Source organism: Chaetodon auriga, chromosome 7, assembly GCF_051107435.1.
Source record: "Chaetodon auriga isolate fChaAug3 chromosome 7, fChaAug3.hap1, whole genome shotgun sequence".
Classification (NCBI taxonomy): domain Eukaryota; kingdom Metazoa; phylum Chordata; class Actinopteri; order Chaetodontiformes; family Chaetodontidae; genus Chaetodon; species Chaetodon auriga.
The window spans coordinates 11,218,374-11,235,424 of record NC_135080.1 but is presented as its reverse complement, the minus strand read 5'-3'; the positions used below and the strand labels follow the sequence as shown (position 1 = coordinate 11,235,424).

Here is a 17,051-nt window from a genome sequence, read left to right as displayed (position 1 = left end):
AAATAACTAAAAAAATTGGCTAGCAAGCAGTAGCTGGTGCAGAAACAGCTAGCTTAGTGGCTGAAAAACCTAATATATTGTTGGTGGAGACGAAAAGAGAGATAGAATGAAAGTGAATAATGGCGGATGATAATGTTGCTATGTGCCTGCTGAATGTGTAACTAGGGAAGTGTTAGCTAACAAGCTAGCATTAGCTAAAACAACTTTGTGATAACATATAACAGTTTGCATATTTATCATCTTATGTTGGAGCTCTTCTGCCCCCGACTGACCAGAATTATGTTAATCCAGCTTTGTTGTTAGCTTTCACTGCTTTGACTGTTGGCTGTAAGCTAAATATGTATTTATTTTTTAAATATGCACATACATAAATGCATGTAGCCTAACGTCTTACAATGTGCTTGCAGCATCTCTTCCCTATACAAATGACCTCTTGTGTCCTCTTGTCTGATCTAACTGTCTAACTGACAGTAATGTTGCGACACTTTAAAAAGCACTCTGTATTTGGTAGTTGTTTGATTTAATTTAGTGTCTGTTGCCTTCTCCTTTGAAATCACGCGTTGAAGAGCATCTGAATGATCATCCTCCACGTATAGTTCAACTCAAAACATTTGCAGTAAATCAACTCCACTCTGTTCTTCAATATGTTATTTCAATCTTACCTTGAATCTAACGAAATCCCACAGATCTGGAACATGCTATCCTACTTACATACTGGCCCGTGAGCAACCCAAAGCATTCTTGTGCTTGAACGTCTATATCTCTTTTTATCAGCTTACCAATCAGATTCCAGGAAACAAAAGCACAGTAAGGGAAGCGATGAAAGTCTTAGAAATACTAATCCAGCAGTGGAGGATGGGAAGCATTGTGCTTTCTGTTCATAGATCTCTCCAAAGCCTTGTGATACTGTGGTTCATATTATACTGAAGCAAGCACTGATTAGCAGAAGACCAAACCACAGCAGCGTGTTTGATGAACTTCTATAAGGCCGTCTTGAATCAGGCGCTCTTGACTTTAATCATATACTCTGCAACGCAGAGCTTTGCAAGCTCTTACTACCACTTACAGCCTGAGTCATAAGGGCAAATTTAACTAAATCTGTTGGCAGGTATTGCAGCTACATACAAGTACTATCTGCATTTCAGTTCTTCACAGTACTCAACAGTCCTTTGTGGGGTCTTTAAACATCAATGCTCTCCACATAGTAGTTCTTTAACCTTGAAAAATAAGTCTTGACACCTATTTACAAGGTACAATTCATGTAATTTTCACCGGAAAAATGAATCTTTTATGCCAATATGTGATTATTAAGTCTAATACACCTCCTGCTAAGTGTCTCTGTGTCCTGCACAATATGTCACAGAGCACAAGGTTTATTAATAACCATACAGATGGTCACTCCTCTTCACTGCACTCCCGAGGTTGACTGCGTAATTAAAGACTAATTTGGCACTTTGATTTCTTTCATAATTACACAAGAGCTGTGGTGTACTTTCCTTCAAAGGGAGATGAGGAAATGACTGAAACTAAAGAGTTTGCCAGCTTTGGTAAGCTGATAACTCTTGTGACAGACTTTTTAAGGGGGCGCTTAATGTTTATTTTAGCCATATGTTATATCCTTGTTTTATTCACTGTATGCTCTACAATGTTTTGATCCCTCTTGTAGTGCTTGACTGCGTTTAATTCTGAAAATTCTGCCTGCTGCTGCTCTCTTGGTTTCATCTCCCTGGCAGAGGAAAATTGGGAATCAGCGAAGATTTTTCTTCCCTGTAAAGCAATTACAAATTCCTTGTGTACAAAAACAGACAGGTTTTAATTAAATAACAAGGCAAACAATTTCCATTTGTTCTCATTGTTTTAGTTTCTATTGCATTTGAATGACCATATTATCCACAGCATAAAGGCATTAATCTACATTTCATTAATATTTTAATCAATCATTCACACATGGCATTTCAAACAATAAAGTGCTTTTTAAAACAACCTCCTCTTTAACCAATCAAAAACACAGAGACAATACCTGCGACCCTCTTTGAGTCAGTGTCACATACATGTGCAAGTACTCATCTACATACAAACACTCAGTCCCACACACGAGCAGACAGCAGTTTGACCCTGCAGTTCACATACAGTGTATGCTTAACTCTGTGCTTTATACCGGTCTTAAGTGTACAGGTGTGTGTTTGTTTGGGCTGGAGGTTTGTCTAACAGTGTCCTCACTGGTGATCCATCTCGTTAAGAACAGGTAAGAGAGGTTATTGAGCATACACACACAAACACACACGCACACATGCCAACACAGAAAACACACAGTTTGATCAAACCCTGTTTTGACCCCCGTCACTGCACAGCTTGCCCCTTGTCTCAAGTGTGAGCTGTGTATTTTAGTCAGATATGTAGAAAAGCTTTGTGTACTCTGGGTGCACTCTCAAAAATCTGTTTCAAAACTACTAAGAAAAAAAAAAAAGGAAGAAAGAGAAACATCCATGCTGGATTATTCAGTGATTCTGTCGCAACATTTTGAGGCTGTTGCAAAGTTTTTATTATCATTAGCCAGATATTGTAATAAAGTCCTGGGATACTTCCTGAACTCTCCTTAGTGTGCTGTATAGAGTCAAAGTTCAGTGTGGAGTTGTCCTCATGCAAGTTTTAAGAACGTCCCTGTGATGTTAAGGTTTAGTGCTTGAGCCAGGACTGACTGAATGAGCGCCACAGAGCAACTTTCCACCGCATCGTGGCAGACAACCACTTGATGCCTTCTCAAGGGCTATTTCATTTCTGTGCCTTTGTCTTTTAAACTGACCACACAGACACACTCACCCACATCATGAGACAAGGAGGCGACATCAGCAGACCAGGGGAAATCAGGAAATTCATCCATGATTTGACTTGCGACCTTTTCTCCCCCCACTGTCTGTCCACTGATTCATCATTATTCTCCTTGTGTTTGAATTGAAAATGACACCAGAGCAGAGTGAAACAATGATTTCTCAATACACCACAACATCACTGATAACTGAACAGGCAAAAAACTGCAACAAAATCAAATGAAGGAGTCCGTGTTTTCAGTTTGTTGTCTTCATAAATGATTCAGTGAGAGGTCAAAGTCATTCTCTTCTTCTTTTGCCATGATGCGCAATTCTGATCCCGCCTTTGTCAAACAATCCAGTCCATTGTGCTCTATATCTGCCATGTCTTTGATCAGCAGCCCAATCACATGGCAGGAAAACATTACATCACAGCCGGTGACGTGAATCTGACAGCTGACACTGTAAAAGTAGCACGGAGCCGCAGAGATGACTGACACTTTAACCATGTCTCCCTTTAGGATCATGACGTCCATTAACAGTTCAGGAAGGCACATTATACTTTCAGAGTGCTCTTGGGTGATTACATGAGATTTATGTCCTGCTGTTTTGAGTGACAGGCACTTGAACACCTTTCTGTCCCGTTGCTATGGACACAAGCGATGGAGAAAGAGCATGTTAGTCACGTACAATATTAAGTTGCGCCAAATATAACCAGACGTGAGACATCAACAAGCGAGGAAAATAAGCGAAACGGACACTGAAATGTAAAGAAGCTTACCCAATTTGTACTTTTCTTTAGCTTCAGCTCTCTCTTTGGCATCAAAGTACCAGACTGTGATGGCATAGCTTTAAGACACAAGAAGGACACGGAGATGTTAATAACACCACGACAACAGCTACTCTCTTTAGAAATTTCAATGCATAAAAATGAGCTGTTTTCTGGTGAAAGTTTAGGAAAAAATGCAGGTGAAAAGTCCAGGAAATGGCTGTGATATTAAGAAACAAAGTCCCTAAAATGACCTAAAATGAGAAGTAAAAATGCAGCTTCATTCCAGTTTATTCTGTCCAAATGTTTCTGCTTAAGGGTCGTATATTCACACATCCAGCTTGGCAATGATAAAAGAAAGATATATTTTTGACCGAGCTAGAGATGACAGATAAAAAACTGTTTTAAAATCTCTTAGAAAAGTGTCTTATTTAGTGAAGAGCAGGGCGACTGTCCTGGGTCGCAGATGTTCAGGACAGCAGAGGGTTAATTTCTACAGTTTCTAGTCTCTCCTGTGGGGCTGTGTTGTTTATTCCTGTCTCTCATGTCTGTGCCTCTCCAGCACGAGTCCTGCAATCGAACCTTCCTCCCCTCTCCCTCACAACGACCTCCCCAGGAAACACATACTTCCTGCCTCCGGCTCCACCTCGCCCCCCAGCAGTCAGATGGAGAGGAGAGGAGAGGAGGGGAGGAAGCGCAGGAGTGAAAAGGTACGCGTCCTATGCCTTCAATGGATGCAACTGTGTGGATTTAATCAACAGTTCACGTGCGAGTGCTTACATTGAGGCTGTTTATGTGTGAAAAGTGGGCCTATCTCATATGAACATCGAGGAAGCTTCAACAGAGGCGGCTCCTCGTTTCTTTCTGTTCAATTTAACTGATTTAAATTCATTAGAAAACAAGCGTACCCGACTAAGTTCTTAACCCGAGGAGAGCAGGAAGGAGGACATGAGAGAGGCAGCACTCCATCCTTAAACAGACATCTTTCTGTGTGTGTGTGTGTGTGTGTGTACACTTGTGCCATTTAACCTGCTGGGTTTGTCTATTAAAAATTTATAATAAATCTTTTTATGTTTTCGGTGCAATCTGTGTTAAAAAATTCATTACCTCATTTGAAGTTTATTCTCGTTATATTCAACAGCGTTAATCATATCGTATGTGTCTTTACGTTAGAGAATTACGAAAATAAACTTGATACGCGCAGCTGGCAATATTGGCAGTGTGCCCTGCATCTTTCCATAAAATTTTAAATTATGGCATAACTTTATATGAGTTTGCATGTGTGTGTCTGTGCATGCGTGCAAGCAGACCCCAGCCTGCTTGAAGAGTTACTGACCGAGTGGCGTAGGCTGGCTTGACTTCGTGTGGGTTCCTGCGGTCAGACCAGAAGATGAGCAGCCGGTCAAACAGAGGTTCGATGCTGGCTACCACATTTTTGCCTTCAGGGTAGATCTGTAGCATCCCTCCTTGTTTCTGCAGACACGGATACACGCGCAGCACACAGCACAGTCACACAAGTTACTCGATGGGAAATAAATTTAAAAAAAAAAAGAACAAATGGCCTTTAAAAAGTCACTGAAAGTCCGAAGAGTTCAAGTGTTATGATACCAGATGCACATTTTAGCTTCCATCTGCATGAGGTGAGTGGGTTTTGTTTTGTGATGATCCTCATTTACTCTAAACTGAATCCACTAATATTGATCTCACAAATGTACCTTGACATCCCAGTTCTTGTTGAGATAATAGATACACGTGATGCAGCGTCCGTCACCATTAGGGTTGTCAACATGGCGGACGTACCCTGCCCCGTTACCTGGATAACAGGCGACCATGCCCTAAAAAGAGAAGGAATGGGATCGTTAATTGTGCAAAAAAAAAAGAAAAAAGAAAAAGAAAGAAAAGCACTTGATGCAGCATCATAACAAAAAATATTGTATTTTTGACAACACATGCTGGTGGAGATGGCTGTAATTTAAAGTATTTATTCTTTTTATCAGATAAACTAGCTGGCCTTTAAAAGCAAGGGTTATTTGGAAAGCAGACAGGACGGTGTGAGTCCACCGGTCTTAAATGGCAACAGTTTGAGGAACTGCAGGTGACCTATCAGCTGTTAGACATGGCAGCCATCCGTCAGCTGTCTGGTGGAATATCTGCACAGCTAATATCTGAAGTTACATGATGTAATGTCTCATGAGAGGGAGAAAGAGCAGAGAAATGTGTCAAAGTTCAGCTGCTGGTCCTAGCTACAAAACGATCTGCAGATAGAGTGTCCACTTTCAAACAATGGTCTCGCGCTGGTATTTCCCCTGCTTGACGTCTATGTGTTGGAGGCTGCGAAGCAGGAGAACGCCGCTTCCCCCGGGGAGTCCGAGAGGAGCCGAGACCTGCGTAAGAGCCCTTCAGTCAATGCGCATTCCAGACCACTACAGGACCACGTGACTGCAAATGTACTGCGCCAGGGTGAATGCGAGCCGAGCCTGTGTCACTGTGACATTATCAGCCTAAACCACAGAAACATGCTCGTGTTTCAGAACGGGGGTGTGTAGATATTTTCCACACTGGCTGTGACAAGCGTTCAGTCTTAACAGCCGATTCACATGCCGACTGATTTCAGCCTATGTCGGCAGAGAGAGATTCCAGATGATGATAGTTGGCAGCGTGAAGAGAAATAACTTCTCCATTTCCTCTCCAGGGTGACTTGCAAAAGGTAGATACAGCCACCGTCTTGAGTTATATTGTTCTGCAGGGGAAGAGTATCGGAGTCACTGCATCACCTCAGCTCAGTTCTGAGACACTATCATTCATGACTAACAGGTTCTGCACTGCTGCACCATCGACTTAACTTGCCTGACGCTATCATTTAAGCTCTGCGTGACCCCGAGGATATCAAACAGCGCTCACATAGATTTCTGAGACAAACGCACCTTTTCTCGTGTTGTTTGTGAAACTAAAACAAACATGACGGCACGCTTGCCGGTACACTTCGGTCAGAGAGCGATTGCTGCCCTCCTCTGTGTGGTGCTTCCCCTCCTCATTCACAGCCAAGCGAGTGTGCTTGGGTTGTGTGTGTGACTCTGCTCAGTCGCCTTTGTCAGCTCTCATTACTGACCAACGCTCGCTGTCAGAGCTCATTAACCTCTGGACCTTTGGCTCCGGGCTCCAGCTGACGACCTGACCCGCTGTGTCCAAATGACCGCATCAAATGCGCGCAAAGGAAAATATGTGTATGCGCACTACAATCGTTAAAAAGATTAACGTAATCCGAACGTGAAGTCGAGTAATTAAATCTTGTCGCAGGAGATCAGCTGATCATGTTGTGAGTGACTTGTTTTGTCAATGACGGTGTGTCATTTGTGTGTGCGCGTGTGTTTCTAATACTAAATAATACAATTACATTTTTAAGGTTTGTGTTGGAGTTTGTGTTATTCTGAAATTTGACACTAAGATATTCATTTGTACTACAGGTTCCAAATCGGTTCCAAATATCAGTTGTTGGTCTCGTTGATAACTAACGATCTGTATCAGCCCTGAAAAATAAAACCTGCTGGTCGACCCTTAGCACCATGTGGAGTTTTTGACCATTAGTAGTGCTATGGCACAACAGGAACACGCATGCACGAGTGCACACAGGCAACATGACAGGCAGTCCTAACCACTGTTTCACATTATCCCACTGACCAGTAGTTAAGCAACATGCTTACAAAGACAAAGAAGAAAAACAGTGCTGCCAAGCAAACCTGAATGTAAATCTAGGTTTCAAATTCTTCCAAAAAAATGCTTTATGATGAGGGAAATGCATTCAACATTCTGGTTTCTTTAGCAAAACAGCTCAGCAGGCTTCCTTTAGGCTAATTTCAGATTCAGTGATTTTTTTTTTTTTTTTTTAAGTTCCAACTGATCAGCTGACCTGAATTTCCAATGACAGAAAACACAAATGTGAAATATCCCACAGCATCCCTGCTTGCTAACAGGAAGAGGTCCTGCAGAGGGTACTCACTGCTGTCAGCGTCAAGTTCACACGTGACCTGCTGTTGTGGATCTTGTGCCGAGCTGATAACACCTGACACTGGAGGGATACATGCCCTTTTGTGCAGACAAGAACTTGTTTGCACAAATTCTGTTCTTTTTTTTTAATAAATATGTATGTGGACATTCATGCTCCATATTTAAGAATCACATTAAAATGCCGTTTTCATAACGCTGCCATGAAAATAAAAGTTCCTTAAAAAAGTTCCTGCCACAATGCAAAATGTCAATACTCAGGGTTAAAGGGTTTTATTCTCATGACAGCAACGGTGGTGTCACAGTGAATATTCTGGTGGACAGATTGCTATCTTGAATACTGAAAATGAACAATTACATAAATCTTGAATGAAATTTAATACAAATATATTGTGTTCAAGGATGGATTTTCTCTACACACATAGAAGGAGGAGAGTGAGTATTTTGGGTGTGCATGTGCTTTCCCAACTTTTTTTTTCCTTCAAACTGGTAACAGTCTTAACCACTGTAATTAACCACAATTAACATGTAATATGCCACACCAGACAGCTCAGCCCTCGCCTGCAGCGTAAACACACACACGCGCATACACGCACACATAAACATGCACAACGTCTACATCGAAGCTTACATGAGACAGGCGAGAGAGGAGGGCTGTATTACCCCAGGCTTTAAAAAAATCAGGCGTGAATTCATCACACATCACTAGTATTCAAACCAGTCTCGCATACATCCAGATGGTTTCAGTCCGTCAGAAGCTTACACACATGAAAGCACACACAGACACACACACACAAAATGTACAGTCACACAGCATGACATGGCACGTCTCGATCCTATCTGTCATCTCTGCCCTCCTCGCTCCTTCATCTCTGCCGAGATCTGTGGCCACAGTTAAGTCTAATTGGCACCAACCACCTGTCTGCCAGGCACCAGCATTAATGGCCTAATGGCATAACCGGGTAGCTACCCGGGCTGTGGAGGTGATGGCCGGGCTGGCAGAACAGGCTGTTCTGGACAAGAACCAAAATAAACTCCAATGTTGCACGCATATTCTGATAAGGGGAATGATGGTGGAGAGAGGGGTGAGGAGGGGAGAGGAGCTAGATAAGCTTGAACAAATATCTCCACTGCTGCATGTCAGGGAGAAAGAGGGAGGAACATACAGTACAGTAGGCATGTTTGTGAGGGGGTAGCAGGGGTTAACACTGGAGAGAATTTGAGAAACAGTAGCCAGAAGTGGATACTGCAGTTTAACAATGTTTCTTATTTGGATCTTTACATCACACAAACTACTGTGACAGAGATGTCAAGGTGGCTGTAAGCTGTTTAAAATACTAAATGGATGCTACATTGAAAAGGCAGTGCAGACGGTGCTCATCTTAAAAAGAAACTACACGAGGTAAAATAATCCAAACGCACTCCAAAGTGAGCTGAAGTGGTTGTATTTGTGCAGATGGGTCATTAGATAAAGGACCAGACAATCTAAAAACAAAAGATACTTAGAATTATGTAACCAATGAAACTTTTTCTCTCTAAATATCAATTGCAGTACTTATATTCAGCATATCTGGGCTTCTGTCTCCAATCTGATGCCAAAGTTCTTTTCCCTCAAATTAAAAATCTCTCCACCACACTGCGTTGAACCCATTGGGATACTTTTTGTGTGAGGAAACATGAAGCTAGGGATTGCTGCGGTGCTAGAAAATGAGTCGGCAGCCAGCCACGACTTAATTAATGTAAATGAAGGCAGAAACAATCAATTTTGTAATGACAATGACACAGAAACTGTATTTAATGACGATCATGTGTGCTACTTGTACGGTGTGGTACTCTTGCATGAGTGAGAGGGGAATCATCCGAATGTACGAAATGCAAATACAGCATGAAATAAGAGGGGTGGAGGACTTGATTATGCACAGATCAGACCATGGGTGCAGGGTCAGCTACAGACCAGCAGCTCTGGAGCTGGTACATATTCACAGTCCAGACGCAGTGTTCACAGACTTTAATTTAAAATGTGTGAGAGTACAGAAGGGTGCGAATCAACATGACCATGCCCTCACAAAAAAAAAAGAACTAAACAAAAACATCATTTCTTCAAGCAAACTCTGCTGCATTGCAAACCTATTAAAAATGTGTCTTAAAAGGCTCCAAAAACCTGCAAGAGAGTTCCCAAATCTCACAGGGGGGAAAGCCCTGAGCCTTTGCTGGTTTCAGGAACTTGCATCAAAGTCTGCGAGTCACTGAGGGTGAATGCTGGGAGCAGGCCAGGGTTTTGTTCAAGGACACTACAGCACGGGACACGACTGCCATCACCGGGAGTTGAAACCATCTGAGTCACTAACTGCCAAGCAGCAGTGCCATCTTGCTTTATTTCCACAGCTGATTCCTCACAAGCAGCCTGGGTGACACGGGGTAAGCTTATGTCTGTGCTGTCCTTCCTGGCTCATATCAAGGCCCATTATTCAGCTCGACTCACAACAAGAAAGTCAGAGGTCAGGCTATGAATCTGTAATTGTTTCTGAGAACATAATAACTAACCCTTTGATCCAGGCTCTTGAAAGATTTATGGATTTACTGCAACATAAACAACAATGATGCACTGGTTTAAACTTACAGAGAAAACTGATCTGTGTGTGAGTGTGTGTGTGTGTGTGCGCGAGTGGGTGGATGTGTATTACTCACATTGTGGGGACTTCAATCTGTTTAAACAGTCACATTGTAGGGACTTGTTTTTCTTACAGGGACAAAATGCAAGTCCGCATAATGTGAATCATCACATTTTACGTTGGAAGACTTCGGTTAAGGTTAAGGTTAAGGTTAGGTCAGTAGTGGTTATGTTTTGGCTTGAGTAAGTTTCCAGGAAACAAATGTAAGTCTGTGTGTGTGTGTGTGTGTGTGTGTGTGTGTGTTTTGAACGTAGATGTACTTTTTACTACAAAAGGGTTTCGTTGCAAAGGTTACAAAGCATCAGCCTCCAGTTGATGTTGAGTCACATCAACACATCACCAACTAGAATGATACTGGCTTGTGTGTCCACCGGTTGGCAGTACACAACTGAGGTGGATACATTAGATACCCTTTGCTGTTTTTGGAGGGGGCCAGATTTGGAGAGGGCCCTGCTATTTGTGCCGTTGACGAGGATAAATGATTTAGAAACTGAAATGATTTAGAAACATGATCAAATTTTCAAGCACCATCTAGTATTTATACCACAGTGGTTATATGTGAAAAAATACCACTTTTATGTACTGGTAAAGCGTGCTCAGCCCTTATGAGTCAGTACTGCTGTGGCCCAAATGGCACTCATTATGCATGAGTCATCGCCGATCGTTAGGATGGTGAAACGCAGTGTGTGTGTTTCTGTGGGCGTGTGCGTGTATACTTCATGCTTAATCAATAATGCTTCATATGATGCACATACTGTAAATGTGCTCTGACCAACGGCAGCAACAAAGCACAGTGGAGAGAAATACAACAACAATGGGAAGATGAGGTAACAAGGACCAAACCTTTTTGTTAACTCTAACCATGTTTGAGAATGAAAAGCATTTCAGAGAGCATCAAATCCTTGAACACAATCCATCCAGCACCAAAACAGGTGCTGATAAATTTTCTGCCGATCGACAAATTGATAAATGGACACCAACTGGACAGCTTAATCCATTCAGTTTTTGGATACTGATGTCCCACAATGCCATGCACATGAAAGCTGTCACTCGCAGCTTATCAAAATGCTCAAAACATCATAAGGTGGTGCAACCGTTGTGACAAAAGCCGAGAACAACATGTGTGGTGCTACACTGAGTTACATTTAGGGCGTCAGGTTTGTGCAGCACCAAGAGAATATAACAACTAACTAAATGTCATTTTGGAAGCACATATGAACTGGCTATGCTAATATGACAGCCTTATTATGTTTGTTGACCCTCTGTGTCTGAGACTAAATTAACACCAACATGCCAAATGTATGTCCGGCATCCACCATCCATTGAGACGAGCTAGCTGGGATGTCTGCCGCTGCATTGTGCGTGCCAGTGTTTGACTCCTAGCTGCTGCCTGCGTGGTGCCACTGCTGCGCTCGAGGAGGAGCATCTGAGGACACACTGCTGCAGCAGCAGACATTCTCATTATGCCGGAGCTTCTGCTGCATCGGCCCTTCTCACTCGTTCAGCGCAACGCCGTCCTCCCACTCCTTACACTCTCACTTCCAGTCTATCCCCTCCCCCTTCACGTGTCTCCTTCCCTGCTCTGAGTTGTTTCTCTCTTCCTCATAATAAAACCCTTTCCCACCTTCACCCTCCACTGTATTAACTGCATTACGTGTTAACACTATAATCCTTCCCACTGATGGCCTAACAGGCAGCAGAAACTGGCCCATGCTGACTAACGGCGGTCAGGGTACACAGATATAACACCACTGCCGGTGAGGCATTATTTCGGGCACTGCCAGCTCCTCTCCTTCTCTCTCCATCTCTTTCATACACAATGCAGACTTCGACTCTGTATGGGCCTGTTTCCAAGGTAACGGCTGGGAAATATTTTGTCCAAGTACCGAAGGGGGTTGATAAGAAGAAGGAGAAAGGGGGTTGAAGCAAAGGACAGAGGAAGGAAAAGGAGGTCATAATAAAGGAGAAGACGGGAAAATGAAGGAACAGGTAGGAACAAAGGGAGGTTTTATTCAGGGAGAATTATCATTTGATAGGAGGAGGACAGCAAAGACGCAGTGACCTTCTATCTGGATGCACTCCTGCCTGATCCTCCTTTCTTCTCCTATCACTTCCTCTCTCTCTCTCTCTCGTGCACACTCCATCATTGTATCTATCGCTATTCTGTCTACTGCAATCCTCTACAGGAACACCCAGCCAGCACATTTTGTACTGCGCAGCACTGAACTTTTTTTAAATGTACCAAGGGCAAGTAGAGAGATTTGCCCAGGGAGCAGCTGGCATTTGGTAATCTAACATTTTTACCAGGGAATCACTCCTCATGTAGTCATCATCATGCCAAATAACAGAAAGTGAATAAGTGTGCAATGCATTAGCTTCTGGATGGTATAGACAGACTTACAAACACAGAAAACAGTGCAGTCTAACAAAGCTGGTATCCACCAATACACATGGGGCACCCCCAGAATAAACCCCTAAAATCATGTTCCTGTCGTGCTATATTCGCTTCACTAAAGCATTCAGTAATGAACAGCGTAACCACAATAAAAAGTTACACTGCTGATTTCACTGATGAAATCCCCTTCAGTCATAAAAGGAAGCTGCAGTTCAAAGCGCCAGGAGATAAAGAGGGTTTCAATATCTTTTCCTAAGAGTGACAGTGTTTGTGCACAGCAGACTGCAACTGGGAAGTAGGCACAAGTTTGCCATATGTTGCACTCAAAAGTGCAGATTTGTGGAGTAACTAAAATCCTGAATATAAAATGTTAGCTCACATGTTCCACTCTCGTCACTTTACCGTCCTGGTCTGCTGTCGTTTTGTAACAGACCAGGCATGACGTTGACCTGAGAGAGAGACCTCAGTCAGCCCGTATTTAAGAGAGCAAAGGCTGCTGATGTGAGGTACAATGTGCAGAAACAGTCGCTGTTCAAACACAACCTTGAGCTTACGTCAATGACTGGATGTGCACAGAGGGCAGGGTACACGGGGGTGGACGAGGTTGTCGAATACATTGGGAAAATCCTGAAGATAATCATATTCAAACATGCCACATATGACTGCTGATATGACAAATTCTCACATCTAAGGCCACTTTGGTACCATGATACTCATCTCATTTATAGCTCCATTGATTAAGCAAAGACTGCAGAGGTTAACTGGGTGTTGCCATCGTGCAGGTAACAGCTTTCACCTAATTTCCCCATGAGGAACCTTCATGTTGTGTCTACCTTTCAGGATCAGACCGGACGTGGGTTTCATCAAGAGCCCCAAACTGACCTCTTCTAGAAGTAAAGCATTACAATATCAATAATCTGGTTGAAAATCCTGACTGAACAACACTGACAACATGCTGGTTCATGGTCTAGACTGGAATGTAATGGTTAACTCACAGCCGATTTTGGAAAAACACAGTCATAGTTAAAGAATACACACAGACAGACAGAGAGGTGGAAAAACTGACAATCAATGTACTTAATCTAAATGTTTTTCACTCTACTGCACCCTGTCTCTGTCCTGCACATAGCCACGGACAGTGTGTGCAGACAGAGAAAAAAAAAACCTGCCCGCCGGGCCAACTGTGGCCTACGACAAAGAGGATTTAAAGAAGTTATCAAATCAATTAGAGAGGAGAAGCTGAGGCATGCAATGTGTCATGGTAAAATAAAGAGACAACATGTGGCTCATGTGGCATGAGAAAGAAACAACAGCAACAGAAAACACTCTCCCACCACGCTAGCGCCATGTTTGCATGGGTGAAAGTGGTGATAGAAAAAGTTGTCTTCAAAGGCAAAGATGGCAGAGGAGATACAGCCCCAAACAGTTTTTTTTTTTTTCTTCTGGGTACCAGTGGTATGAAGGCAGGGAGAGGGGCGAGCTAAGATAGGCCTACACACAGGCACAGGGCCAGTCTAGGAGGACGGCTCTGCCCGCAGCCCCCCTTATCAAGCTCACATGTGGCGGAAACACTGCAGGGCTCATCCGTACCATCCCACCTGACGCTCAGCTCGCTCTTTCACTGCGGTGTGTGTGTGTGTGTGTGTGTGTGTGTGTGCGTCTGCCTGCATGTCAGCGTTAGAGAAGCAAAGACAGAGCAGGGCAGACATGACACAACCAGCCACTTTGCTCAAAACTTAATGATGTCATCAGACTGACACTCCTACGTCTGACTTATTTTTTGAAGCCTCTGTTTTCTCCAGTGGAAAACATGCCCCCACCCGACCCCGCCTGTCCCCACCCTGTTCCTCCTCTCACCTTAGTGCGTCCATTGATGACACAGTCCCCCAGCTGTCCATTGGCAGCGCTGTACATGACGGCCTCATCAATGTGAGCCATCAGCGCCCCGATGCTCTCACACCCGGGCTCTCGTCCCTCCACCCAGGCGATCTGGTCGCCCCGGATGTTCCGGGAGGGAATGCTCTTCTGGCTCACCAGCTGCCCACCCCGAAACTTCCCACTCTGGTTTAGGACCTCCACCTCCTCCAGGACCTTGTCGCCCAGCTGAGGGCCCAGGAAGTTGTCCTTCACACAGATGCCATAGTATTTCATGCAGGGGACGATGTACTGCTGGGCTATGCGCTCTGCTGACCAGCCAGCCCCTACAGGGGGTGGTGGGGTCGGGATACCGTCAGCCTCGACTGGGGAGGTCCGGCTGGGGGTCGCTGGTGGGCCTGAGAGGGCCACCTTAAGTCCATTGTGCTGGTTAGTATGAAGGGCAGGAGGGGTGAAGGGAGACTGGGGAGTGACACAGTGCACATGACTGATAGCCATTTGGTTGATATGGGAACTGTTGACTGTGACCATGAGCGGGCCGACTGCTCGGGCCACCCTGGAGGCCTCTGGAGATTTGTGAGCAACGCTCCCATCAACCAACCTTCTCCGCTTAGAATCCAAGTCTCCTGATGCAAAAGCCGGGTCCACAGAGCTCCCCAACCCCGGTGACCCTAACATGAGACCATTAAGAGTTCCTGAGGCCATGTCCCGGTTCTCTCCACCTCTCCGCTTTTGTTGCTGCACCTGTCGGGCTTTCAGGTCACTGTTGATCCTCCTCATCACTAAAGGGCACTTCTCATGAGCTGTCCGCTCCCCGTTCTCCACCAGACAGGCTCTGCTGGTGATGGGGTACATGGGACCGCCTGTTACTCCCGCCACCCCCTTCATTTGTGCCGGGTAACCGTTTGGTGTGTGCGCCATAACGCCTGCGTGGCTCCCCTCCACGGTGGCAGACGGAGACACGACCCCGCCGTTGTAGAGTGGCACGCCGGTTTTGGACTGCTTCGTCGGCGTAGTGATCGCAGGGGAGTCGGTCTGAGAGGCCAGACCCGCGAGTAACTCCTCGGCCGTTGGACTCCCGACCGGCGCCGCGCAGAAGCCGTTCAGCCCCATGTCCGCTCGGTGAATCTCTGCCGCTCCACAGACGAGCTGCTGGCCGCTCGTCCCTCTCTCATGCGATTGTGAAACAGCGACGGATCCGCGGGAAGAGCTTGGGTTTAAAAGGTCCGTGTGTCCCAAGCTCTCCATTTCATCTCGTCATCTGCTGGATGCGCACGTAGCTCACGTCCTCGCCTCATTTTCTAGCTGAGCCACTGCTTTCTCTGATGGAGAGGATCTCTGCCACAGCCACTGGAAGTTTCATGTCCAAGTCCTCTTTTACTTGCTTTTATTTCACCCTTTGCTCTCACTTAATGCTCTGCTCTTGCTTGTGTCCTTCTTTTAAACATTTTGACGCTGTGCAGGATATCTGTGGAGAGTAAAATGATACACTTTAGGCCTATTAATAGCACAGTGCGGATTACTTGTCAGTGAGCTAAAGTAAATAAAGCTACAGTATATATATGGTGCAACAAACGTGCAGACAATATAGATTTTAAGTGGGGCATGAAAACAGTGCCAACAGGGCAGTTCGCCTATGCAATCATTATAACAATCAGACCAAAATTAAGTGCATGTATGGCCTTGGCTGCATAATTTATTGCAGCTATATAGCTAAGATTTAATCTTTAAAAGAACTGGAAATGCCAAGGAATGAAAGACAACAACAAAAAACTCACTTTTACTGACAGCCATTTACACTAAAATTAGACTTTATATACATTTCTCATCAAATGCAACATTTGCGCTATAAATATATACAAATGCAATTAGAATTCACATTCGACTGCTGTGAAACACCCATTTAAAGACTTCTATTTCATCTTTATCAGCTATTGATTACCAACTTGAAGTCCCTCCTTAAAAAACAACTGCGCGCATAAAATCGCATCAAATAATTCATTCAGTCAAAACGCACATTTCGGAGCGTCACATCCATGAAATCTGCGGCCACGTCGTAAAAAAACAAAACAAATATAAGCGTTCCTCTAGGAGAGCACAGTCCACTGCTTACCTACGGCAGCCTACAGCAATGCAAATCCACACTGAGCGTACGTGACAGGCTGAGAGTACGCATGTTATTTCCGGGATTGTCTTGCCAGTGCGCGCGTCCATCCAATTTTCTTGCCGGTTATAAATAAAATCCGAGCGGCGGCGGCGACCAACGCCGGCGTGACGCGTTCAAGTCATCGGAGGGACGGACGGAGATGCTGAGAGCCGCACAAGGTCCCTTCAATCAGCAGTAAAAGTGTCCTCTGTTGTGTCGGCGAGTGCCCCCACTCTCTGTCTGTCTCCCCCACCCCCCGCTCCTCCTCCTCCTCCTCTCACAGCCCTCGCTCTCCACTCCCTCCTGTCATTTACATGCACACAGACCATGTGACCGCTCGCTACTACGACCGACCTTCATCTGCTCTGACAGAAACCGCCCTTTA

At 44.5% G+C, this 17,051-nt stretch overlaps 1 protein-coding gene across 2 annotated transcripts; it reads right to left on the bottom strand.

The window, feature by feature from the left end:
- Positions 1-1,842: 1,842 nt before the first annotated feature.
- Positions 1,843-16,997, bottom strand: egln2 (egl-9 family hypoxia-inducible factor 2). 2 transcript variants are annotated; one of them, XM_076735035.1, is made up of 6 exons: positions 16,634-16,997; positions 14,503-15,988; positions 5,292-5,411; positions 4,913-5,049; positions 3,589-3,656; positions 1,843-3,454 (listed from the first exon to the last, which is right to left on the bottom strand). In XM_076735035.1, the coding sequence occupies exons 2-6, from the start codon at positions 15,766-15,768 to the stop codon at positions 3,402-3,404; spliced, it is 1,644 nt and encodes a 547-aa protein (XP_076591150.1). In that variant the 5' UTR covers positions 15,769-15,988; positions 16,634-16,997; the 3' UTR covers positions 1,843-3,401. The 2 variants fall into 2 exon arrangements, with proteins under 2 accessions (XP_076591150.1, XP_076591149.1); XM_076735034.1 differs by having other exon boundaries at positions 16,538-16,670.
- Positions 16,998-17,051: the final 54 nt, after the last annotated feature.

What these genes read in the sequence shown, in the direction of transcription:
- egln2 (XM_076735035.1), bottom strand. Translation starts at nt 15,768, where the DNA reads ATGGAGAGCTTGGGACACACGGACCTTTTAAACCCAAGCTCTTCCCGC. An exon ending in ACAAGAACTGGGATGTCAAG is followed by an intron (nt 5,050 to 5,291) that starts GTACATTTGTGA and finishes CCGTGTCTGCAG; the next exon opens with AAACAAGGAGGGATGCTACA. An exon ending in TAAAGAAAAGTACAAATTGG is followed by an intron (nt 3,455 to 3,588) that starts GTAAGCTTCTTT and finishes TTGTGTCCATAG; the next exon opens with CAACGGGACAGAAAGGTGTT.